Below are 26,505 nucleotides of genomic sequence, written 5' to 3'. Positions count from 1 at the left end.
CTTTTCCTTCCTTTTAGGGAATGCTGGTCACTACTTTCTCTTATGTTTTGTAGAGAGGATTGGTTCTCTGCCAGTATAAAAATTAAACAAGAGCTGGTTCACTGGGAATTTTCTCTTAAATGGAAGTGAACTTCACAGAACAGAGGTTGCTAAGAACAAGTAAATCAGTCAGTTATTTTTAACCACCCTTTTTATTAAGCTGAAAAGTGATATACAACAAGTAGTGTATATATATATATATGTATTTATATATATACACACGCATAAGGTTCCCCAAAATACATGATACTCCTGCTCAGGCTGGGGCTTAAGCATCTGCTTCTAGAGGTTCCAGTATGCAGACCTGCTGCTTCAGCCACTTTGGAGCAGCTTTTGCATAGGCATTTTGTCTTCACGTGCTCCCCTTTCCAGCAGCAAGGACTTGGAGGCACCGTGGGCAGGGAGTGCTTGAGGACTCGGCCGTGTATCTCCTGCAGCGAGGGCATTTTGCTTTGGCAATGGGTCGGGCTATAACTTTGTATGAAGACTGTTCACAAATGTCACCACCTGCCAAAGAAAGTGTCATTGCTGAGAGAGAGAGGCTGGAGCTGCAGGTAAGACTCAAGCCACGAACAACCCTGTGTTGTAGTGCAGGAGCCTGTCTGGAATGGTTCTCTTACCTTCCAAGTTAATCAAAAAGGTCCCTTTTATGATATTTGCATCTGAAGGTGTTTCTTTGGGGAACTCGCTCAGCAGGGTTGTCTGGGAAGCCATCATTATCTCATTTAGCTGGGAAACACTGGAAGTTTCTTCAGCCTGCAGTGCCTGGGGGGACAGAGACCTTTCAGACTTTGAACTTAGTTTTGTTTCTCAGCAACGTCCATTCTATAGAATAAATGCTGAGCTGTGATTCCTAATCAGAGTGGATGGCTTGAACCAAGAATCTGATTTACTCCTGCCAGGAGCAGGAGGACAGACTTGAACTGCAGAGTCCAAGAGAAAGGGCCAAGCAGCTGCTCATCAGCCAGCATTCTGCTCTCCCAAGGGACAGGGCAGCAGCATCCCACCTCAGGATGCTGCATTAGCACTGCCAGCAGGGTGAAGGTGATCCTTCTCCAAGTAAACTCTAAGCTGAATTTTTATTATCAGAGTGGTCAAACAGTGGCGCGGGTACCCCAGAGAGCTGGTAAGGGTCTCCATCCTCCCAAGTACCCAGAAACCAACTGAACAGAGGCCTGGGCAACCTGTTCTAACTAAGCCTGCCTGAGCAAGGGGCTGTGCTGTACCAGTTCCAGCAGTGCCTTCCACCCTCAACCATTCTGTGATTCTCTGGTAAGTACAAAGGGGAAGGAAGGAAGTGTTCATACACACACAGCGCTACCCTTAGTTGGATTTTTTACCTCCATTAATTCAAAGAGCAATCCAGGCTCAATTACAATGATGACTTCATATTCCAAAGAGTTCTTGCCAGAGATGGACCCAAGGAAGGAGTCTCTCATTGCACATGCACCTTCTATTGCTTCCTCAATGCCAGGCTTCTTCCATGCTGAGCTTGCATTAATCCAGCCAGTACGAAACACACCCTCTGAGTCTTGAAAGCAAAACAAAGCAATTCTTACTTTAGTCCATTTGAGTGTTTATTAAATGAATGAAAAAGAATGGCATATTTCTTAATTGCAGTCCTTGTAATCCTGTGCAATTAAACAGTGCAGTAAAGGAATTGCTTAGCAGTGGTACTGCTTTACCTTTCTTGTAAGGGATGTACTGGAAAACCTCCTCTGCCAAGTGGGGCAGGATGGGTGCAAAGGAGCGGACAATGATGTCCAGGGCCTCTGCCAACACAGTTTGACATGAACGACGCTTAGGATCCTTGGCTTCTTCACAGTAGAGCCTGCAAGACAGCAGGGAGAGCTGGAAAGTATTCCTGTGTTCATGTTTCTGCTCAAGAGCCATGCTTTTGGGACTGCCACTGAACCTACAGAAGTCTGACCCAAACAGCCTTTCTAAGGAAAGCTTTTCTGGAGTGCCCTTCCCTAGGCAAGCACAGTGGGCTACAGACAGGACCATCTGCATCTGCAGCCACAGGAAAGGAGATTCATTATATATTAATTTGGGGAGAGAGAATCTGTCCTCAGGAAACAGCCTGTAGCTGTCAGCCTTTTGCTCTGGTTCATCAATAAACCTCTTCCACCCCTCCTCCTTTACTCATGTTGTGGCAACTAAAGATCAGTATAAACCCCACCCCTCCTACCACATGAAACATCCCTTGCACAGTTACACAGGATCTGTCACAGCCTTAGGGTTCTTTTACTGATCTAAAAAAACAGATAAACACACTCATTTTCACAGCTAACTGCCCTTCCTCCTATCTTCCCAAATTCTGCTGCACAGTCTTTCTGGGTAGAAATATAGATCCAAGACTCTGTCTATAAACATTTATTTGGTTTTAAATGTGCTCGTTTGATGACCTTTTAAAGTGTTCAGTACCACCAGCTGTCAGGAGAGCACAACACTGACAACTACTCAGCTGAATGCACTGAGAGGTGCTCTGAGATACCTGTGTTCACTTAGCATTCACCTGGAACCTTATTACCTCCATCTCAGACCCATTGCTTTCTTTTTTCCCTGTTAAAGGCAGCAGGAAGAACTCACCTGTCCTTGATCATGCTGAAATAGAAGTTAGATAAGCTTTTGGAACAGAATGCCTGCAGCAGTCGAACAACTTTGCTATAATCATATTGTTTGTAGGCTTCTGTAACCTGGGAGAAGGAGGTGAGAACAGTGCATTGGTCTGCATCACAGCATACAATGATAGCCCCTGACAAACTGAACTTACAGAAAATGGAATGAGTGGCACAAAGTCTGGCAGAAACTTTAAAAGGTTGTTGGAGGGGAAAAAAAAATTAAGTCAGTTAATTGTTAGGCCAAAGAAATAATTTCCATTTGAGTTTGAGTGGAAAGAAAAGGGGAAAACCCAGAAACTATGCCCATGGTTTCAGCAGAATGGTTCTGAATGACAGAAATGACAAAGTTCCGCACAACAGCAAATTTCCAAAGATCTGGTTCTTTGTTCTTTTTTTTCTTTTTTTTTTTTTTTAATATCTATCTATAACTATTTTTAAAGACTTTTAATTTGAGGCCTTGGGCAGTGAGTAGGAAAATCTGGTTGATGTCCAAACCAAGTTAAGAATGTTAAAGTCTTCCTCAAAAATTGAGATGGGCTTAAGGGAGTGCACATTGCATTGAAGGATCCTTTGTGGTTGTAATGTGCCTGCTTAGCACACACTCTTTACTCACACAGCTGAAGAAAATACAACCAATGGAAAATATTAACACCCATGTTCGTCTAAACACAATTCCCTCCTACCTTGCTGCCATATTCGTGCAGTAAATGCAGCATGTATTGATCCACTATGTACATCTCTGCAGCAGGGATGGAATCTGTCTCTGGATTGAAGCCCTCCAGGTTTCCCAGCATGAAGCGTAGTGTGTTCCGGAGCTAGAACAACCCAGAGCAATTAAACATTAGTAGCCTTTGCTTTAGAGGAAACACAAAATGCTCATATTCCATCATTAACTAAAATTGACCACTTTTCAAAATTACTAAATAGTTACAAAAGCATCATGAAGAACACATGGCAAAAAGACCTAGAGAAAACTAAAGACTGTCTTTTACCAAAGCACAAAACTGTAAAATGAGTCTTTTTCTCAGCACACTTTACTATTTGACCCACAGCTGTAAAGAGCAGTAGTACCTCCCTAAATAAGCTTGGAAAAGTTTTCTTTAGTCTGTAGACTGGAAGGCTTTGCAGGCAATACACAGAGGACCTGCTGCTGGGATGAACAGTGCTGGCACTGGTGGCTCTTACCTTGTTGATGTCATCTCTGGCAGCATTGAGCACCACAGGCCCAATCAGCACCTCTGTGAAAACATTGGATTCTGCCACCCACCAGCGGAGAATGTCGGCACCGTACGGAGGATCCTTGGCGTGGTCCTGAGGACATACAGAAAGCAGAGCCATAGAGCATCTCCAGCTGGAAGGGATCCATAGGGATCATGCAGTCCAACTCCCTGCTCTCACAGGACTACCTACTACTCCAGGTGCCCAGAGGATGCTGTGGCTGGAAGCTTCTCCCCCTTTTAGCAGGAGTTACTGCTGAGCAGGGCTACAACCCACACCTGCAGCATTCTGTGTACAGGCAGTGCTAGAACCCAGGTAAGCTGAGAGAAACTCATCTGCAGCCTTAAATCCTTTGAATGCTTATCATTAACACAGCAGTGTTAATATCTAAAACTACATAGGTTTTTCTTCCCCTTCGGCCTGTTTTCAACTCTGAAAATGGCTTTTCTCCCTTTTGAAACACTAGGAACAAATGTGTGCTTTAATTAATCAGATAAGCAAGTCATGCAAGGATTCATTCTTTTGTCTAGTGAGTTACAAAATCTGTTCAGCAGCCTCAGAAAGAGCAACAGCAGGACTGGGGAGGGAAGGAAATTCAGAGCACCACCAACAGTGCAACCTCCCTGACCATGGAATGAAGTTTCCAGAGTCAATAACGGCCTCAGAGCAGAGAGATTGCTGCAGTGCAACTGCTAATTCTGACTGCTCCACTGCCAGCCACACATGGCAGGCTACAGTCAGTTTGACAGCAGAATTATTTTTGTTTGTTTTTATTATTCCTCTTCTCCATTACTCCATCAACACTGATAAAAAGGAACCATTCTACACACTCTGCATATTTTTCTTTCATCTTAGCAGAGAACAAAGGTGAGGGGTTTTCTTGCTCTACAGCAGAAGCAAAACAACTCAAGGTTTTCAGTCCAGCCAAATGGAACTGCAGTATAGCCAAAGAAGAGCTTGACAGAGTTTTGCCACCAGACAGCTGCAGAATGTGGCAGTGAAAGGATGTAAGTGGCAGTGAAAGGATGTAAGTGGCAGTGAAAGGATGTAAGTGGGAGTGGTGAGAAACTCAGGAGCTTGACCTACTTCGCCTCCATTGATGACGACATCAGGGTCAACCACGTTGCCAACAGATTTGGACATCTTCTCCCCTTTCTCACCAAGAGTAAAGCCATGGACCACCAGAGTCCTGCAGGAAAGATTTTAGTGAAAACAAAATCCCATGGAAAAATCTATGCTAGGAATAGATTTCTAATGAGGATATTTTTAAGTCAAAGCACATAGAAATCCCCTGTTTTGGTGAGTCTGAGGCTTCATACCCTGAGTTCAACCAACCATAAATATACCCTGTACTACCATCCAAGGAGAGCAAACAAATTTATTTTCCTCATTTAATTTTGCTGTGCAAGCAACAGATTGTTTAGATACCCAGGGCACGAGTATTTCAGATTAATTAAAGTGTTATTTACTTTTTAAGCCAATACATTTCCCAAAATTGCCCAGCCTCCTTGCAGCTAAGCCACATTCCCTTCCCCATGCTTTCCATTTTCCAGGAGATAAATGGTGTGCCACAGCTCCAGCAGAACACAAGCACACTGCAATTCCCAATTACCTACAGCCCAACGTTGAATTCACAAGTCAAATATCTTGGGAGATTTGCACACTGCACTTCCCAAAGAATTTCTTTAATTATGAGAGTGGGAGAGAGAGCAAAAAGCCAGACTTGTATCTGATAATTCCTAAATGACTAAGAATGAAAACATTATTACAATTATGATACAAGTAAGTTTAACAGTAAATTAATTACAATCTGAGAAAGACTTTATACTGAAAATATAAGAACATGAAATCAGATACTTGGTACTGGTTTGATTTCTCTTGTTTATACACTACTGTGCACTCCAAAAACCCAGTATTTAGTAAATGGACTAGAAATGTGTTTGCAATCCACACACTTACTTGTATGGTGCCTTTTTCCTTATTGCAACACTGGTTAAGAGAGAGGACTGAAACCAACCTCCCAGCTGGTCTTTTCCTTCAATGTATGTATCTGCTCTTTGATCTGCACCTTTAAAACCAGAGTATTTTATTTGTAATATCAGACCTTGTATCTTAAAAATATTAAAACACAAAATCTCAGAAAGTGATTAGTAACATTTATTCTGCTTTTTAAACCCAATAGGTAAGTTACTTTTCTAAATGATGTGTGGATACTCAATCAGGATACAAGGGATTCATTAGTATCACAATTTTTAAAAGAATCCAAAACTTGCCACACTCCAGAATTTAACAAATAAGCTTGCTCTTTCCCTAACTAAATAACAAATTATGAAAAGAAGCTATCATGCTCAGATAGCTTCACAAAAGTTCTCAGAATACTTTCCAAGTAAGCTCCAAGTACTCCTAAACAAACTGGAATACCCAAGAAGAGTTCACATACTTTGGAATTAATAAAAACCTATGCCACCATCTGAAGCTTCCCCATTTGGAATGACTCAGGGCACAAGGCACAGAGGTACTGTGCCCAAGCTGCCCATGAAAGGCATTTACAGAGGAGAGCAGGAAGCTTTGGCAGTGACCACGGCTCACCTGTGGCAGAATTTACATTTTTGGTCAGTGATATTCTGGGAAGAATAAAAACTTTGGGAAAGAGTTAGGACAACATGGGAAACGAGAAAGCCTGTTGGGGATAGAGGCATCTGGAAAACATGGTTGTTTAGCTTATTCTTGTGAAGGCTGAGTAGAAATGTTATTCCTTGTAAATGCACACACAGAGAAAAAAGTGGAAAGCTAGGGAAGAACAAGTGGAGCTAATGAGTACTTCAGAGGAAAATTGGGCTACAAGGCAGGCTGCAGCTGACTGCACATGAAAGGCAGAAGAGCAAACCCAGCTATTCCACAGGGTTGAGAGAGGATAGCACAGTTTACATGGCTTTACTGGTGGAATTCAGTCACTGTACAAAAAGGTACATAACTTGTTGACTCAAGAAGTCCCACCTTGTCCTAAGCAATCCCAGACAGATCACCAGAGTGAGAACAGAGTAATGTGGAACATGCAAGAACAGCAAGAACATGCAAGTCAAAGCCTACAAAGGTGCAAAACCATATACATATTTGTCAGGAATTCAGTTTTGATTCTACAAGTTGATGGTGTTGCTTTCTCAATACTCAGATAGTGAATAAAAATTTAGTAGAGAAACTTCTATCTCCTTTTTTCCTCTTCCTAGGACCCCTGAGACAATGCTTCTTTCTGCTGCTGGCACACTTGATTTATTTGTTTAACTTAATGGAAGTTTCGATATTTAGATCCATCCTGCAATAAAGGGAAGTTCAACATTACAAAGGTCAAGGCCACACAGTTCCAGGTAGCACAGGAAAAATGTGTGGGTGGATATTATGGTTTTTACACATTTGTTTATTCATTCAAGGAAATCTACAGAGTCTGCAGTTTAGAAGTACAATAAGTAAGGAGCAGTGTTTGTATTAAGAGACTGCAAAAATACTTGTAAGGACAAGGTAAAAAAATAGTATTTGTGGTAAGGAAGACAGTAACATTGGAAAATCTGTAACAACACATTTGTTACTTACAACTAGTTTACTGGCCACTGGTTTTAGAGAAGTGAACTTTTCATGGAAATGCCAGTAGTTAGAACTTAAGAGGAGAGAAGAATTTCAACAAATAATTGATTACAAACAGCCAACTGGACTGAGCTTTTCTGACAGGAACTAATACATCTGGCAAGCTGGCTACCTGGTGCTTGCAAAGTTAACAGAGGCCTGAACAGGTTTTTATCTGTAAAATACAAACATGGGGTTTGCATATAATACCTGCCTTAGAAGTTGCTCCTCTTCCTCAGTTTGTTAAAGTTGTGATTCTTATATATAAATTAATTACAACAGTGCTTTTTTTATTTTATTTTTTTTTCAAATGAAGAAGTATGTCCAACAGCCCCAAAGAGACTTTTTTGTTGTTTATTTTAACAGAGGTATAGTACATAGGTCATTAAAGAGAATTACAATTTATGATCCTTCTGGTTTGGATTTCAAGATTCCATATCTTTGATCTTACAGACTTTGACTTTTAGATTAAACGTATTGTATTTTAATGCCAGGAATGAACCAGCTAAGATAAATTCAAGCCTCTCAGTCAGCACAAAAGTTTAAACACTTAGATAGGCAAGTTGTAAAATAATCACATTCATTCAGTTAAACATTAGCCAATAAGATAGGGAAAAAAGTTATGATGTTGAAAACTACCATCATTGCAATACCCACAAAACTGTGGGTAAAAAGCTGTGTGACTTTTACCAGTGGCAAATCACATCACAATAAAGTCCTGCGTGCATTTTATATGAAATATTTTAAAAAAGAATCATCTCAAGGTTGTTGTGAAGATGGCACTCTGTCCATGAGGAAAACATACAAGAATTTGAAGACATTAAAGAGTTCTCTTGAATGGATGCTCCAGAAGGAGCTATGGAAATGAGCTCTGTCAAAAGGCTGAACTTCAAAGCAAAAGAACAACAACAGAAAAAGTGCTGGGCACCACAGCATTAAGTATTTAAAATTAGCACATGCTTTTGAACTGAAGTTTGCTTTTTTCTTTTTGGAAGCAGTGGATTAACACTCTTCTACCTCACAGCAGCATTGTGAAATTGCAGTTACCCATGTATGAAGCATCTGGACTTTAATTTTAATGTTGCTGTCAGTGATACCAGCGAATGGTGTTTATTTCATACACAGTCTACTTGTAGCTGTACAACTTTGGGTTTGTGACTACAAATCTAGTAGCCAAATCTCTGATTTTAGTGTGTAAGTTGCACCCTCCTACCCGCCACACTGCTGATGTGGAACGGTTTGGTTAATCTGTCATTCAGCTACAAGTGGTACCTTAGGCACACCCAGGCTGGAAAAAGGAAGCCAACCATAATTTAATGGAACAAGAGTAACTTTAAGCCATGTCTATCAGAAATGGGCCCAGTCCCTGGAAGGAGATGCAGCAGGGCAAGCATTAGAAATTGGACTGTGCAAGGGCAAAAGGTAATGCAAGGTATGATTTACACCACTGGGCTTGGCTGTCACTGAGCAATTGCTTTAACCTCATTCAGCAGAATCTCTCTTCTTGCCTCTCTTCACCCCCTTCCCAACCTGCTGTATTTGCTGACAGCAATTTGTGTGGCCATCAGCTAAAGGGATTCATTTTGTAACAGCTGCCTCTCCTTTAGTAAGCTCAGACACAGCTGGGTCAAGTGCACAGAAAACTAAGGCACAAGTTCCCTGAGTTGCAGAGATGCTGGAGAGAAGGAATTATTTTCACAGGACTGGAACTGACAGGGAAATCTTTAACATCTGTTATTCCTGCTGGTTATTAACAGATCACTGATTTAGAATTTTCAATAACTTGAGTTCACTGTAGAGTGAAACAAACATCAGTCTCAGTTTTAGCCACCTTTTATATCCTGCAGTTGCCCTGAAAGTAACTCATGCTGTGGAAGAGCCTCTGCCACAAACACTGACATCAGAAGGCAGCAACAACCTCTGCTATCACTCATCTCCTATCACAGAATTAATTCTTCTTCCCATTATGACATTATCTTGGATTTCTTCATGAATTTCATACTTTTTTCTCCAAGAGTACTTTGGAAAACAATCCTACCCATTAGCCTATCTGTAAGCCTTGCTGATTATCATTGATATTGGAAGAAATGCTGCAAAAAGCTTTAAAAACTGGAGCATATTTGGGAAATAGAAGACAAAACTCTTAGTTCAACAACTTTTCTTGCAAAGTTTCATAAAAGGTGAGTTAAACCAGTAATTTGATATGAATCACAGACTGTACTTCACTTCTGGCAGTGGTTGGAAGCATCAATTACAGAGAAAAAAAGGTAATGCAATTTTTCTGTCATTTCTGAGAATAAATAGAGCTAGGAGGTTACACTGCTGGTTAGCCAGTCCCCAGCTTTTACAGCAGTGGGGCCATTCCAGTTATGTCACACAGCAGAAGATGCCTTACACACAACCAGCTCCAGCAAATTTCTTGAAAAGAGAGGACTAGGTAGAGAAGGGGAACTTGTAATGGGTCCATGAAAGAAGGAGTCTGTGCTGTGATAACCTTTCATAAGGAATAGCAGAATCACGAGTCTGGATTCGTTGTTGATTTGTGTAAAGCTCCCATATGGATTCTGTAGCATCTAATAAATCTTGGGGTTATCTCCTTCACACAGGATGTGTTCAGCCCTTTAACAATGCAAGTTTGTAACTGCATAGAATGACCACTACTTTGTTATACCTTTCAAAATCAAACCAGAAACATTTTTAAAGAGCATAAAGCTCAATATATGCCAAAGTCTTCTAGAAAATTAATGTTTGCTGATGGTACTGTTGCCTGATCACGTTGCTAAGAAATAAAGCTCTGGTACTAACGTGTTTTATAATTCGACAAGATTGTTATCATGCAATTGTGTACAGAGGGTTTAAAGTCCAACAGACTTGATGTATGGCACCAGACTCCTCCTTTAGAAAGGACTCCTGACTTTGCACTATTATCCAGGCAAACAATGTATATTTTACATTTTTTTGTACAAATATCTGCTACTTGCTGAGTAGCAACTACTGGCAGTAGGAGCCATAAATAGCATATAGCAAGTATAAATATTTTAAGCTACAATATACTGCTTTAGTTACTGAAAGTAATCAAAAGTGAAAAATCACACCTAGACTTTTAAATTCTAAAACTTACTTAGACTCATCAGCTGATCTCAGTCTGGTTCTGCTTCAAATAGCACAGACTGAAATTTGTTAACTAAAAAAAAAAAAATTTAAGAGTTACCAACTAGCAGCAAAGTACCTTGGCTGTCTGTGCCATGACACTTCTCCCCTCAAAACAAGCATGATGTGATTAGCAGTTACACAGTACACCACATGGCAGAATCTTTACAAGCAAAAGCAGCTTCACAAGTCACAGCCAGCCTGCTGCTGGCATAATCTGCCTCAGTTTTGCTGACACCAACACTGTCACACAGAACAGCTATATTTTGTTCTCCAAGTATTTTAAAAGAAGGATTCACAGAGGAGTTCTTTACCTTCCAAAACATGAGCCCAGGAAGTTCCACTGTCAAACCAAATGTCTAGGACATCCTGTCCCTTGACATAATCCGAAACATCGTGACCACCAGCCTATTGAGAGGACAATCATTAAATAATGCAAATACAATACTCTATATCATCAATGCTTTTTAAAGCTAGAAATAAAGGAAATTTGGTTTCTGGACCAGTTTTGTACAGGTTCTGTTACCAACTTTGTGAGTGAACACAAAATAATGTAGATAATTTTTGACAAGAGTTTTCAGATAATTACTGGAATTAATTATGGAAATTAATTAATTATTACTAATTAATTATGGAAAACCAAGGTAGGGCAAGGAAAAACTATAACAAAAACCTCAGATGGCACAGTAACACTACAGCTTCGTGCTAGCTTAAGTACACAATTGTTAAAGAACAATAAAAAGTTAGGAAAAACAAAATAAAAATTCTAGTCCATCTTAATAACCAAGACCTAATACATATTTGGGCTCATAAAGTGGTTGATTAGGATGTCACTTTCCTCCTGATTTAAGAGGAGGAGGATGGAGATCCCTGCCCTGAATTAACAGCATAAAGCCAATTGTGTGTATTCTGCTCCATTCAGATCTCACTTTTTGAATACTCCTTTCACAAGATACTTTCTCCTGAGGGTACAAGAGGATCAAGGAAATAAAAAAGTTTTCTATTATTTCCCCTCACTCAGCTGTCTTGAGCACCTGCTGTACCTGAAGTCAGAAGTTTACCTTTGCTAGAGCCTCTTTTGACAGGAGTTGTTCAATAGGGAGGGCCCACCATGCATCTGTCCCTTGCTGCTCCACTATTTTGATGACATCTGTGATGGTTTCACTAGGTTAGAAGGAGAAAAACAAGGGTTTATGAATGGAGCAGTAATCACACCTTTCCACAAGTATCCCAGACCCAAAGCAGTGAGAGATGCTGATACACACTAAGCTATTAGAATCTGTAGTTTTCCAGCTTCTAAACCAGTCAAGACTTCACAGAGCTTCCTGCCTCTATTAAAGGCTTTCTGTTTTTGCCTTACAAGATGGGAGGATTTGTACAACATACAAAAACCCACATGGATTCCAAATATCTTCTTCTGCAAATACTCCATAATTGGGGCACTCAGAAAAGATGCCAGCAGCTTGAAAAGTTCTAAAATCCATTTTATTTGCTGTTTATTGATCTTGAATTTAAAGAAACTATACAGCTACTTCCCCTCAGAATATCTGTTCATTTTGACAACAGGGTTATTTTTCCTACTGGATACAGAGACCTTGAGAACTCATGTGGAAAGGAGTGAGGAAATGACAGCTTTTCAAGTAGCATTTATATATATATATATATATATATATATATATATATATATGCATGTATATTAAGCCTTGGGTTGCATGAAGTCCTCCATTTTAGCAACATATTTTTAAATTGTAATAAATATATTAATCCAAATAGTGTAAGAAACTGCAAATTCTGCACCCAGTAGAGGAATGATAAGAAACCATTCAATGTATACTTTGAAGGCAATCTATGAGTTTATATCATATAGCACCAGCCAGGACAAAGGTCCTGAAATGAACAGATATTATGGAAACAAGAAAAATTAAAAAGTTAACTAAGCATTTTTTCTGATCTGAACAGATAAGGCAACCTTAAGGTGTGCAGTTCTGTGCACTGTTTATGACACATTCAATCTTTGGCCCCAGTAGGTAAGACTATGGGGAATTGATTTTTTAATACTGTTTAATGCCAAGTCTAGACATAAATTAAGGTATCTTAAAAAAACAAAGAGGAACCCCACATACTTTGGCTTGCTGACTCACAGAGCACTTGTTAAAGAGGTGATTTTTGAGACATCTGCTGTATTTAAGGAGTACAGCAAATCATTATGACCTGCAAATCATTATGACAGAAGGCAGATGATCTTCAGTCATCACTGGGTCTTGTGTTTGGTTTTCAGCACAGTATTTTACTGCACTGCTAATAAGCTGAGCCACATCACTAAAACACTTACTGAACTCTTACAAATTACTTCAGTTTGTGACACAAGGTGCAATGGCAAGCAGAAAATCCAGTTTTGCTCTTAATCGCTCAAATTGCAATGACAGAATATCAATTTTGTATCAATCAATCATCAATTAATCAATTTACTTCTCCAAATAAATTCCTGTAGAACACCCCAGCAGGTTCTCTGCAGGGAAAGGCCATTAAGTAGCAACATTCACTCATGGACATCCAGCTGGCACCACCACCATTCTGCCCCTTTCAAACCAGCACAGGCACTATTCACCTTCCACTTTAATAGTGGTAGGACAAAATTTATGGCTTTGTATTGTGTCTGCTAACATTTATCTTGCTAAAACAACACTGAGGAGCTCCAGTTCTGAATGGTAACTCTTCTTTCCAGAAATATTTGCACAGAGGCCTGTTTGGCTGTACTTCCAGTTGTGAGAATCTTACTTCTCTGAGACAAAAAGCAAGGAACAACCCCAGTCCTGGTACAATTCCTGGCAGATAGCTGATGTGCAATCCTTACATCTTGCCTCCTTTACCCTAAATCTTCAAATTCAGAAAGCTTGAAGGAAAAGCAAAAAAAAAAAAATTTGCCTCAGCCTGGACTAAACGATTCCACTGAATCTGTCTTTTGCAGGATCAGTACCTTCCACTGACAAAGCTGCATTTACACCCTGACCTTTAGTGATGACACTGCAGCACCCAGGAACATTTTAGAAAATGCAGTACATAGTATTATTCTTCACTCTTTGCCAGTAGAATTTTCCACCTTGGATTCTTCTCAAATACACTATCAGTGTATTTTTAAAGACAGTTGTAGATAACCAGTTGTCTTCATGTGACAATCAATCTTCAAGAGCTCTCTCTACAGTTTCAATGCCTTCCCCTCACTGGCCAAGTCTTACTCATGGAACTCACCAGCAGAAGACAAGAATAGCTAAATCAAAAAGAGGATGATTTACCCTAAAACATGTTTATTACCATGTAAAGTATTTGTATATGTTGAGTAATTCATGCAAGAAGTAATTTACTGCTCAGCTAATGGCTCTGGCCTCAATGAGAGCCAGAAAAATTCTCTGATCAGAAATCATACCCACAATTAGTATTGAAAAGCTACCAGTACATCCTGTAAAGCAGAAAATTTAAAACAGGAATGTCTTCCACATAACTTTTTCATATTGCAAATACACTTCAGTGGAGGGACATAAACTCCAGTGATGAATTAATTTTCAACCTATACCTTTTAAAGCATTAAACAGGTATTTCACAGTATCAATATTTGGAGGGATTTATAAAAGGTGATAAATCCAACTACAGACCAAAACTAACAGTTATCTTGGACAACATACAGAAGTATTCTCTTAACAAACAACTTTTCCCTTTCCATCAGAGGAGGGGGAGGGGAGAGACAAGAAGGAAATAAACCCTTGCTATTACTCTCCCTTGGGGAACTATAATAAAATGCCTGCCCTCATTTACAGTAAGTATTGCCAATGTCACACACACGAGTTGTGTACCCTTGTAGATACACCATTCCCACAAAACATACTATGGGCTAACCTTTTATCAAGTATTGCTATGCATTGCTATACAATGCAAAGATTACAATATTAATTTATGAAGAGCATGTTTTTTTAAAAAAACATTTTTGTTACGCAAGAACCAACAGGTCCAATTATGCTACAGATAAAAGTTTTCAGATAAGTAAAAGAAGGTCAGATTTGTGTTATCAATCATGTACAAGAAATAAGGAGTCAAGGACTGTGAAGTCAACTTTTTATTGACCAATATTCTCAAACTTCTATCATAGTTTTAAATCATATTTTAAAAAAAAAGTATTTTAGCAATGCATGTTTTTTTCACTATATAGTGTTTCCTTACAGAATATAAGAGAACATTTACAAGCATTTCATAAGAGGAGGTAGTTTAGATGAAAAACTTCCAGGGTACCTTTTCAACAAATCTTTTTCCTCCTACAGTTTGAAAAATACAAGACAAACAAACACAGCCTCCACACTTGTCTCTGCTCTTCTCACAGAATACTTACAATTAATTTTACTACAAGACAGAAATAAATTTTTAAGGTACCTGTGTTGCAAGGAGCAGGATTTTTGCAAAGTACTTTTCTGTAAGGTGTAAGTGAAAACCACCTTGCTCAAATAACTACTCATCACTTTATAATCTGCAGCCTTCAAGGTGAGCATGATAATTCCCTGAGTGAGCCATAAAGGGCATTGTAAAACTTTGCCCTGTATTCAGGCTATCTGGAAGAACTCGCATTACGTGTCCCTGCAATGCTCCGACACCCCTACGGCAATTCACGCTACCACGGCTCCAGCCAATCACCCGGGAGCCTGATATTGATTATGCTGCACACTTATTTAATCTGTTAACAGAAATTAGGCAGCATTAAGATACAGTCAGGAGCAGAAGAATACAGAGCCTCGTGTTCTCTCCATCTCCTTTCCAACAGCAGCCAAGAGGGAAAGTTATCTTCTGCTTTACAAGAACGTCCATACTACAGCTGTAAGTATTTAGGGGATGGTAAGCTGCTATTATTTGCAATTCATTGAAATGTCTTATTATTTTAAAAAACAAATTGGAGCACAGGACAGACCTCCTTCAAAAACACACTTGGTTTTTTCTTTTTCAGAAATTTAATTTACATGTTAATCAAAGTCACAAGGAAGTGGACAAAAGTTGTGAGGCATTAGATCAATCATTGCATTACTGCTATTCATTACCAATATCTGAACAGTGAATTTTTAAAGCAATTATTCCATTAGGTCAGATTAAAGTACTTACACATTTATTACCTGGGCTGAGCTACTACTGGAAATACTATTCTCACATTTTAGTTCTGGACATCTTTCTTCTTTTCCATCAGTTACAGAGTTTCCTAGATTAAGAATGTTTTCTCTTGAAATCTATTAAAGGTTGAAAGCTGTCACACAACATAAGCATCTATTTGTGAACGTACTCTAAATTATTTAAAGACTTTTTTCTGCATTTGCTCAGAAAAATCCAACAGAATCTCACCTCTGTAATTATACTGAAAATGGCAATAAGGAAAAAGTGCTCTCTCTTTTCTCTCTTTCCTCTAAGGGGTTTTTAAAACTAACTTTTACACTCCTGGTCACAATATGATGCAGCACATTCTGCATAAAAGAATTTAAACATCATTAGTATACTAAATTTCTAGCCATAGATGACAATGTCATTGAATCAAATATCTTTTAGGGTTATGGCAGGACCACAGCAGCAGGGAGACTCATGGAGATTCTGCATCAAGCCTTACAAACTACCTCTTGGCTTTTAAGTTAGAAAGACTAGATTGTTGGTGTGGCAAAAACACTGTTAGAGAAAGCAGCTCCACCTTGAAAGAAGGGCTTTCAGCAGCTTTTCATGTGACAAATTCAGGAGCAACTCTCAGAGGGAAATAGCAGTTGATTTTAGGTACTTTTTTTTTCTTTTTAAAAGTCTTTTTACAGGTGATACACGAACAGGATTACTCAAGATCGACCGCTGGTGCTCTCATATGTAACAGCAACTCCATGTGGACTACACTGACTTCCAGTGGAGATGCTGTTACTTTTGATAGTCACTCAAAACCTCCTCAGCCACTGCTACTGAAATGTTGTTTATCCAGCATTCAAGTTACAAACAGCTCGTGTTTTGAAAAGCAAGTTATTTACTGGTGTTTTAATTATATTAATTATATAATTTAATTAAATATTCTTATTATATACACCGTCTAAGTATGAAACGTCATAAAAAATGTGTCAGCAACCTGTTGTAATATGATTTTCAAAATGATAATGCAAATGTAACAAAACAATCAGGCTCAGCTGCTTTTTTCAAGAACTGCTCTCCAGGAAAGAAATGGTGTCCAGGAAAATGACCTATGAATTGACAGACTGTCTTCTAAATTTGCCTGTCACTTCTATAGGCCAATATTCTGTACACTTCTCCTACTCCAGTTACAGAAGTCTCCTCCAGTTAACTTTACAAATATTTAAGCTCAAACTTTTAACAATTTTTAATGACTTAATTTACACTTTCCTTTGAAAATTCCACTGAGAGTAAGTGAAGTTAGAAGTAAAGAGTACTGGCTATAAATGAGTGTCAGAAGCTAAGAGTCAAATGAAATAAATCTTTTTTCAAGTATATTGAATATGTCTGTTTTTTCCTAAATGTCCCTCTGATTCCCCAGATCAATTCTACCCAAACATGCCCTTTTGTTCCCTCCCCTACAGGACTGACTGCTGGGCCAACACCTACACACAAAGGTGGAGGTGTTAAACTGTGGCAGTTTAGATTGCCACATTCTGCACAATTCCAGGAATAATCTCACACAGCTTGAGCACTCATAAAAGGCAAGAGGCTTTAATACAGGTCACAGCCTTTCAAGGTGATTTTACTACAACCTAGGGAATTCCCACACATGGCTCCTTTCAAATGCTTTCTGTCCCAGCTCCTCAGTGTTCAGAAGGAGCTCTTAGTTTATGGTGCCCTTCATATTTGAGTGCCAATTGCTGGACTGGTTTTCATTACACTTTTTTTTTCTCTTGTTAAACTACATATTTGACAATTTTTAAGCAACACACACACACTCAAGCCTACTCCTCAACTAGAATACAAAACCATTCCTCAGAAATAGCAGTTTTTTATAGAGACACACACATACTTTTTTGCAGGTAAAATGGTTTTACACCCCACAAATCCTCCACCCACTTATTTCCTGATGTGTGCCAGCATTATCCAGGCACTATAAACGACATTGTGGCTATTGTGGTCTTTTCTCACAGTTATTGCCTGCAGTGAGAGAGCCAAAGTACATCTCTCTGCACCTACACACCCAGTCACACCAGGTGAAGCTAAGGACTACCTGTCTAAAGTTCACTCCCTGCTCTCCACACCCTGAGCCTCACCTACTACTGTCTACTATCTACTGCTTGTGTGCTCAGTACAGCCTATGGACAACATGCTGGACTCCTGCAGTACATTTACTCAACACCAGAACAAAAAAACGTTCTGCAACAGTATTCAAGCTCATCTCCAGCTGTGAAAACTTCTTATGAATTTTCACAAGAGGTTGTTAAGGTGTACAAAATCAGTTACATCAGCATATCTCAAGGCAGAAAAAAATATGGAACGAATCCAATAAATGTGGAACTCCAAAATACTCTTTTTATGAAACCACCTCTTGGAGGGCATTCACAATTGAAAACCTCTGTTCCAAAGAAGTAAAAGCAGAACTCTATTATTCCTTACAGAAAAGGATCATATTTGGTTGAGTTTCCTTGTTTTAAAGCATAGCTTGGATCTCCTCTGCATTATGTTGTCTAGAATTCCTGAAATGCAGTGTTTGCAATATCTGGATACCATTAACCAAAAGATGGCAGAATCAGGCTAGCATCTGAAGATCTGAACATACCAAATCATATAGCTAAAGGTCAGTTACACTTGAGGCTGGTCTTCAAAACCACTCCAATTTTGTTTTGAAACAAAATACACTTATTTATTCTACAACCATTGTGGTTATACCACTTCAGATCTCACTGCCACTTAACTGCAAAAAGCTATTTTGACACAGTACCTGGACTGCTCAATGTACAGTGCTCCAATTACAGTTGCTATCTACTCTAACCACAACTTGCATTTCACTGATTGCTTAAATGAAAAGGCCAGTCATGACTGTCAGTTCATTGAAGACGAGGGATGAAAGCAGCAATTAATCTCAAGGGAAGTTTTCAGGTAACTTAAGTATCTAAATAAATTGATTCTTATTATTTATAGACAAGTAACTTCCAGGAACAAGTTTTTGATTGTTCTAACTTACAGCTAAATTAGATCTGTGTATAAACAACTACAAGTAAAAGCATGTATTCCTACTTGAAATAAGAAGTTTTATAATACCATTAACTGCAGCACAACAGACAGTGCTGCTTCTGTCACTTCTCAGTGTCTTAAGGCTAGACAGGTACCTGTTTATCAAGCATTCTCCTGTGCTCTTCTGATAAAAAGCAGGAATTGGGACACCCCAGCATCTTTGCCGTGATATGCACCAGAACGTCCTTCTGTCCAGCATCTCCAGCATCCTGTTCACTGCAGATGTAGGGATCACTTTCACTTTTTTCAGTGCATCCTATAAAAGAGACAGTGAACTGTTGAACATGCTTCAGCTTTCCCACAAATGATGTTCATGCTGCCAGGAAAATATGGTACAGACCTACTCTCCCATTCCCAGTACCAAACAACACATTCTCAGACAACTGCCTGCTGCTCTTCAATAACTTATCTGAACACTGCATATACTGTGCATTTCCCAGCCAAACCCCAGTTCTCTGACTCTCTAGCAAACACACACCAAAAATGAGTTAAAAATGGCATCAGTGACTCAATCTGAAGTTTAAAAGCTGACTGTATCTTTTACTGTTGTCTACTTTGAAAATCCACCTTGATACAAACTGTAGTGGGCTATCTCCCAGCCCTGCTGAGTAACCACCATGTTTTCATCCATTCTAGATAAAGATCAATATGAAATATACACCTCATGCCCTAATTAGAATAAAATCATTGTTGCTCTAAGGTGCTTATCTGAATTTTCTATGTGGATTTACATAATTTCAAAGAGCAAAAGACCCCAAACTTTAAAGCTATTTAAAATAGGACTGCGACAAAATTAACAGGGCAGCAAACAAAAGATGTATGGCCACACAAGGCTAGCCTAATAAAAAAGGTAATTTTAATAGTTATAAAATTGTCTCTTCTAATTTAATTCCTTGAAACATAGCATTTAAAAAAATATTTTAGGGGAAAAAAATCAGTAGCTCTAAGAAACTTCTACATATGCAAATACAGTGAGCAAATATACCAGTCAGCATAGCTACCCTGGATTCTATCAATACTGACAAGAAAATTGACAACACATTTCACTTCAACAAGTAATTAACAATTTACAACTACTGTTCATAAACCCTCGAGAAGAACATATTCTGGAGGGAGCTAGAGCAAGATTTTTTGCTGATTCCAAATAGCATCAGTTCTCTTCCAGTGTCTCATAAGGAAGCAAAATTACATACCTGTGCTGCAGCCTTCACATCTGCTGTGTTTACAAACCACTGTTTGCTGGCACGAATAATCATTGGTTTTTTAGTCCTCCAGTCATAGGGGTAACTGTGCACGTATTTCTCCTCTTTTAACAAACTCCCAGCTGCTTGAAGCATCTTAATGACTGAGAGAAAAAATGAGGCAAGATTAAATTTCAGTTTGAACATATGGCTGCTGTTAACCTCAACTCAGCCTCTTCCATAATCAATATTTAGTAAGAAATGCCTGTACCTCATCCATAATCAAAATATGGCAAGTTTATACAAACTCTCAAAATACACCTGCAGGACTGTAACTGATGAAGTAACAAATAGTCAATCATCAAATACGTACCAGCTTCATTCCCTTCTTCAAGCACATTCTTGTTTTTAAGTTCAGGACCTGCTGCTTCTGTAAAATATCCACTTTCATCCACAAGGCAATCCTGAAAATAAATATATTAATCACATCAATAAAATACCATGTGGCAATTAATTATCTTTTTGGTATTCAAAAATGTGTTAAATACTTTACTGGTTGACTCCTTTTCTGAGGAATAACAAAATATTTAAGTACACTTCAGATTTAGTGAACTGCAGCTTAGTAATCTACCAGGCAAATGAAGTTTAGGTGTCAGAAGAAATGAGCACCATTGCATTTGCACACATACCACAGCTATCATACCTCACAGTCACTGGCATTTTAGTGACTTTTCAAACAAACAGCGCAAAAGAAAAGCAAACTCATCCTCCCCAAGCCCCATATCCTGAATCTTCACTCCCATCAATCACAAACTGGCCATGCATAAATGAGCTGTATTTATGTATGTGTTTAAAACAAGCTTTGCTGAAGAAAAAGTAACAATGACATATATAACTGGTGACTTACTGATCTGCATGTAAAGGACAATTCTGAGTAGTGAGAGTCAATACCTGAAAAACATTCTCTGTGTTCTCCTTTAAAAACACAAAACCACACAAAGAGCAGAAAAATCTGATTCTAACACCTCCCTCTAATTTTTAATTAGCAGAAGGAAACTTCATTCTTTTATCCTGATACACATTTCTTTAAGGTTAGTCTTGCATTCCTGCAGGCCATTAGTGATACTCACAATTCTGTGAATGCTTCAAAACATTTTCAAGCTTTATGCACAAATCAAAACAAATAATTTTAGGGGCATACAGTCAATCAGTTGCAGGAAATCAAGAACAACAGCTGAAAAGATGAAGTACCGTGGGTAGCTGATGGTGGGAAGCCACGCTGTAATCTTCCATACCATGAGCTGGGGCTGTGTGAACTAATCCTGTCCCTTTTGTCATTGTCACATGATTTGCAGGTAACAAGGGAGAGACTCTGCCAGGAATGGTGGGATGAGCACAAGAACCATCTGCCAAATCTGCACCTGAAAAATACAGAAGATAAAACAGAAGATAAAATGGAGGAACACAATTCATGCATTCAGCTTCTTTTATCAGAGAGCAGAAAAAGAACAAGAGGTTAAAAAAAAACCATATGAAATGTTTTGCTGAAACAGAAGAAAAACCTTGCTGAAAGTCAAGAATCACAGCACTTGAGGAATGTGCCATATGACAAAATGGTGTTCACAGAATGATTTTCTCCTAGAAGGAACATGTTTAAGAACTGCCATCACACAGTTACATACACATATATAGAAAAATAACAAATATAATTAACTGCTGAATATATAGGAATTTAAAAAGAACATGTCCCAATATGAAATTTCTTTGTAAGAAGGTTCCACTCTACTATTCTTGGATGTTATCTGTAAATCACATGATTCAAAAAAGTGGAAGCTGTGAGAAAAAACACCCCCAGTAATTTCACCATTAGGTAAAAGCAAGACTTCCTCTGAAAGAGAAGGCATGGAAAGACACAAAAAAGCAAACCAAAACAAAACAAAAAAAAACCAAACACAAAGGTCATAGAAAAAGATTCCTAGCCTCCTTCACAAATTAATATTTCCAGCACTGACTCGCTGAGAGAGGCAAATGAATAAAGCTCACAAATGACAAACTAAATCCCAACTCATGACACTGAATCCCAAGCCCGTCTGTTCAGGAGTGCCACTGTCGTTTGTTAGGATCCCAACTCAACTGCTTTAGTTTGTCCAGACAGAAAACAGCCCCTACAATACCTCAACAGCCATACTTGTACTTAGCCCCCTCTTGTCATCAACAATGGATGGAAAGAAACTGCACTCAGTGTAATTAAGATTTTGATACTGAACAGACTTGCACTCTACATTTCATTTTTTTCAAGCATGAATCCAGATTTTAAAAATTCATTTGAAATCTATGGATGGTAATTTGAGCTACAATACAAGAGTAAATCTGAGAAACTCCTCCTTGTATTATTTTAGAGAAGCATATTCTCAAATTATAAACACATTTAATCCATCAAAACTGAAGCAGTTTTTAGACCAAGCAATTTAATATTACCAATATTAAAACCTACCTTTACATGTTGATATAACCTCAAACTGTGTGTCCAGAACAGCAGCTGTAGATTCAACTCTATCTGCAGCAAGGATGAAGCGTTGTCCAGTCACTGCACATTTTACAATTGAATATCTGCAATGCAAATGTACATTTTTGATACTAAATAATTAAAAATACCATAAAGCTACCAGTTTGTGAAATGCTTCATCTCTAAAAGATAGACCAGTATGTTTTACATGTCCAATTCACACATAAATCTCAAAAGTTTCAAGGTAACCTTGCCTCATGAAGGAGAGATAATTTAATAAAAATTTAGACAGAAATCATTAGCAGACATAGAACAAAGCTTACAATGGCATCAATTAAAAACAAAACAAAAAAAAAACCCAAACAAAACCCAAAAAAAGATGCCTTAAGTAAACTGTATTGGCAGTCCAGAATGTTTTAATTTGGCTACTAAATACCAGTAAGGACTGACAGAGACAACTGAACCAAGTGAAAGACACCTACACTGAGTCTGGCATGTAACAAACTGCTTGATTGGCTGGCACAGTCCAAGGTTGCGTGGTCCAGACTAGCACACTAGCAGGGGATGATCCATCTACAGATGTAAATTAGAAGTACTTTACTCACAATTATAACAAAAATCAAAGCTATCTATCTCTAAAGTCCAGAGGAGCCATACCTAGCACAGAAGTCAGCTTAGGTGGCGACTTCAGCAGTGGAAATTTCACGTACACAGAGCGACTGACGTGCTGCTCGTTGTACTCCAGTTCTGCCTCAGCCAAGGCTGTTCTGATACACATCAAAAACAAGTTACACAATGCAACATCAAAAGCACCTTTGCTAGAATTTTGAAGATGAAATAGTAAGTTGATTCTTACTTTGTTGAAGGGGACCAGAACACAGGTTTATAGTCCCGATAAATTAAACCCTAGAGAGGACAGCGAGGGGAAAAAGAGAGAAAGTTAGGAGAAATAAAACTCAAAAAAATCAATATAGACTTCCACAGAAATTCAACATACCTTGTCATACATCTTGTAGAAGACTCTCAGCTGGTTTGCTTCATACTTTGGATCAAATGTAAGGTAGCAGTTGGCCCAATCTGCCATTACACCCCAACGAATGAAGGCAGATTTCTGTTTCTCAATTGCACTTTCTGCAAATGCTCTGGCTGTAGGGAATGGTTCCATTAAGTACATGGTTTAGCACACCAGGATCAATAAAATATCAATTAAAATGCACTGCTGATTATTTTTTAGCAAAACCAGAGCTGAATGTAGTGAACCTATGTCTTAACTATTATGGTCCAAAATACATACATTTCAGATTGGTTGTAACAAAAAAGGACTGCAAAGAGTCAATAGATCCAGGAGTGGCACTTTTTCACTAACACAGGAATGTTAAGCACTTGTCTTTAGACCTCAAATTTTCCTTTTAAGAAAGCTGGGGAAATATACTTTGTAAGGAAGAAAAATTTCTAAAAATAAGTTCTCAACATAAAACTAGTAAGAGTGAAAGTTAACTCCCTCTGTTGATGGTGATCCAAAATTTTCAAAGTAACATACATCTGAAATAAGTTACTCCATTTCCTTAGCACAATTTCAAATTAAAGCAGTTTCAATTGCTCATTACAAAAAGCTTTGCAGCTGAAAAATGATGCCTTTCAACCCACATTGTATTTGAAATTATTTCTTTAAAACAATTTTTGTATACTGCAGACTTTCTCCAAAAGGATCCCCCCTATAGTTTTGTAGGATTGTTAAAAACAGCCAACAAATACATTCCTATTTGTGACACTGAGCAAAGCCATCCTGAAAAGCCTGACTTCTACATGCATCTTTTCAGTTCCTAATCAAATTCAGCCTTTAAAAACGAAAAGGATGCTGATCTGATAAAGAGCAGCTTCTGGCCACTACACAGTTAATCAAAGCAGACATCCAAATCCCCTGCCCTCCTTTTGGTTTTTTTTTAAACTGAGGGTCAATGCTCTGCATGCCCATTACAGCAACAAATTAAGCCTGTATGAAATCATCCCATTCCATCAGATTCCAGTCTGCTCTATCTGCTTGGCAAATACACCCAGTGACCATAGAAAATGTCACCAACAGCTAACAGAAAAGGTCACATTAAAGTCTAAAAGCCTTTATTTATTTACCTCTCTGCCGAATTTCCATCGGTGAAAGATTTTCAGCTCCTTTGACTTCTGACAGTGCCTTCAATTCAATTGGCAATCCATGGCAATCCCACCCTGGCACATAATGCACTTTATAACCTCTCATCACATGGAAGCGGTTGGTGATGTCTTTCAAAATCTGAAAAGCCACAAGGGTCTGTTATCACTCTAGCTCCCCCATGTGGAACAGAGACATTTGTAAATAAACTCCTCCTGTTTAAAAAATACAAATATCAAAAGCTGCAGGATACATTTATATCTATCTAAGACCAGAGAAGCTGGAATTGTTCAAGACCAGTTTTGGACAAGGCTTTGAGCAACCTGGCCTAATGGAATGTCCCATGGCAGATGGTTTGGAACTAAATCATATTTAGGGTCCCTTCCAACCCAAACCACTCTGTGATCCAAAGACTCTGCATTTATTATTTTTCTTGCCTCTCGTTTTGTATATTGGCAGAACCTTAGAGACCTCTGATCCAAGGAGTTCACAACCAGCATAATTGAGAGATGCAGTATAAACTCTTAAGATTTGAAGTGAACAAATCTGACTTGCTCTCATTTTTAAAACACTGAGCTGGACCTACAGCACTAGCCTAGAGCACATTGCTGCAGCCCAAGCTCTGGCACTGGGACTGTGAGAAGCAGTGGGTGACAGCTCACAATTTGAGTCTCTCTCACTTTGTGGCCAGTGAACTGCTGTGAATCTCAGGGCTCAACCAAATCAAACACCAAGCATTCAGCACATGGTATTTGTATTGGGATATGGTATCTCTGTCAACATGGCAAAATATGGCATCCACATAACCATACCATTGGTTTTTAAAAACCCCAACTACCAAGACCCCAAAGATTTTAATATGTTATTGATTTAAATGGGAATGGAGGAGAGAGAGCACATGACAGCAAGTTTTTGCCACTTCACAAGAATAAAGTAAATATTTACTTTGTTTAATGCATGGCCAACATGAGGGTCTCCATTGGCATAGGGTGGTCCATCATGCAGACAAAATTCCTGTTTTGTCTTCCTTTGCCTTTGCCATGAGTACAGCTCCGAAAAACCACATTTCTGTAGAAACAACAACAAAACGACCAAAACCATCACAAATTGCTGTACTTCCAAAAAGTCCGGATGTAAAACTTACAATGAAAGCAGGCGGGCAAACAAATACACCTTCCTAACTCTGCAAAAGAAGACATTAGTGGGTTTTAAGTACGCAAAAGCCCGAAGAGGGTGAAATACTAGGCCTGAGATTACTATCAAAGTTATGACTATCCAAACTATAAATACCTAAAAAACAGCCCGGACGGCCGGGCAGGCGAGAGCCCAGACTCGCCAGAAGCTCGCCCGAACACAAACCCAGGCGGTCCCTCACACGGGGCAGCCCCCGCCCCACCGGGACCCGCACCCCGGGGACCCGTCCCGGCCCCGGCCGCACCTGCTGCGTTTCCAGCTCCTTCTCGGGCTGCAGCCGCCCCGGCAGCTGCGCGGGGAAGCGGCTGCGCGGCAGCAGCACCGTGTCCCGGTACCGGGAGTCCTCCCGGCTCTCGGCCGCGGCCTCCGAGGCGGCGGAGCGCGCCCAGCCCCGGGCGGCGCCGGCCCGGGCCCGCGCCAGCGGCGGCGCCCGCCAGGCCCGAAGCATCCTCACGGGCTGCGGCCGCGCTTCCGCCGGCGCGACGGGCCGCGGGCAGGGACACACCGCGCCGGGCGGGCGGGCGGCGGCCGCTCCGCGCTCCCGACGGGCTGGGCGGGAGCTGCAGCCCCGCCCGGAGCCGGAAGGATTCGCGGCGTTCCGGGGTG

General features: G+C 39.5%; 1 protein-coding gene and 1 long non-coding RNA gene across 2 annotated transcripts; one reads left to right on the top strand and one right to left on the bottom strand.

Annotated features, from left to right (window-relative positions):
* Positions 1 to 172: 172 nt before the first annotated feature.
* On the bottom strand, positions 173 to 26,397 carry IARS2 (isoleucyl-tRNA synthetase 2, mitochondrial). The gene is made up of 23 exons (XM_056486242.1): positions 26,144 to 26,397; positions 25,651 to 25,773; positions 24,690 to 24,846; positions 23,557 to 23,705; positions 23,416 to 23,465; positions 23,217 to 23,326; positions 23,042 to 23,132; positions 22,548 to 22,663; positions 21,305 to 21,474; positions 20,427 to 20,517; positions 20,066 to 20,217; positions 18,968 to 19,128; positions 11,711 to 11,813; positions 10,964 to 11,057; positions 5,841 to 5,949; positions 4,968 to 5,070; positions 3,849 to 3,974; positions 3,347 to 3,478; positions 2,632 to 2,738; positions 1,725 to 1,870; positions 1,380 to 1,570; positions 660 to 804; positions 173 to 546 (listed from the first exon to the last, which is right to left on the bottom strand). The coding sequence occupies exons 1-23, from the start codon at positions 26,345 to 26,347 to the stop codon at positions 392 to 394; spliced, it is 2,985 nt and encodes a 994-aa protein (XP_056342217.1). The 5' UTR covers positions 26,348 to 26,397; the 3' UTR covers positions 173 to 391.
* LOC130250526 (uncharacterized) lies at positions 15,378 to 17,147 on the top strand. The gene is made up of 2 exons (XR_008839995.1): positions 15,378 to 15,506; positions 16,461 to 17,147. It is a non-coding gene; the product is annotated as an uncharacterized LOC130250526 (long non-coding RNA).
* Positions 26,398 to 26,505: the final 108 nt, after the last annotated feature.

This window comes from Oenanthe melanoleuca, chromosome 3 (genome assembly GCF_029582105.1).
Source record: "Oenanthe melanoleuca isolate GR-GAL-2019-014 chromosome 3, OMel1.0, whole genome shotgun sequence".
Classification (NCBI taxonomy): domain Eukaryota; kingdom Metazoa; phylum Chordata; class Aves; order Passeriformes; family Muscicapidae; genus Oenanthe; species Oenanthe melanoleuca.
Note: the sequence above shows the minus strand (reverse complement) of the source record. Positions and strands in the feature narration are given on the sequence as shown.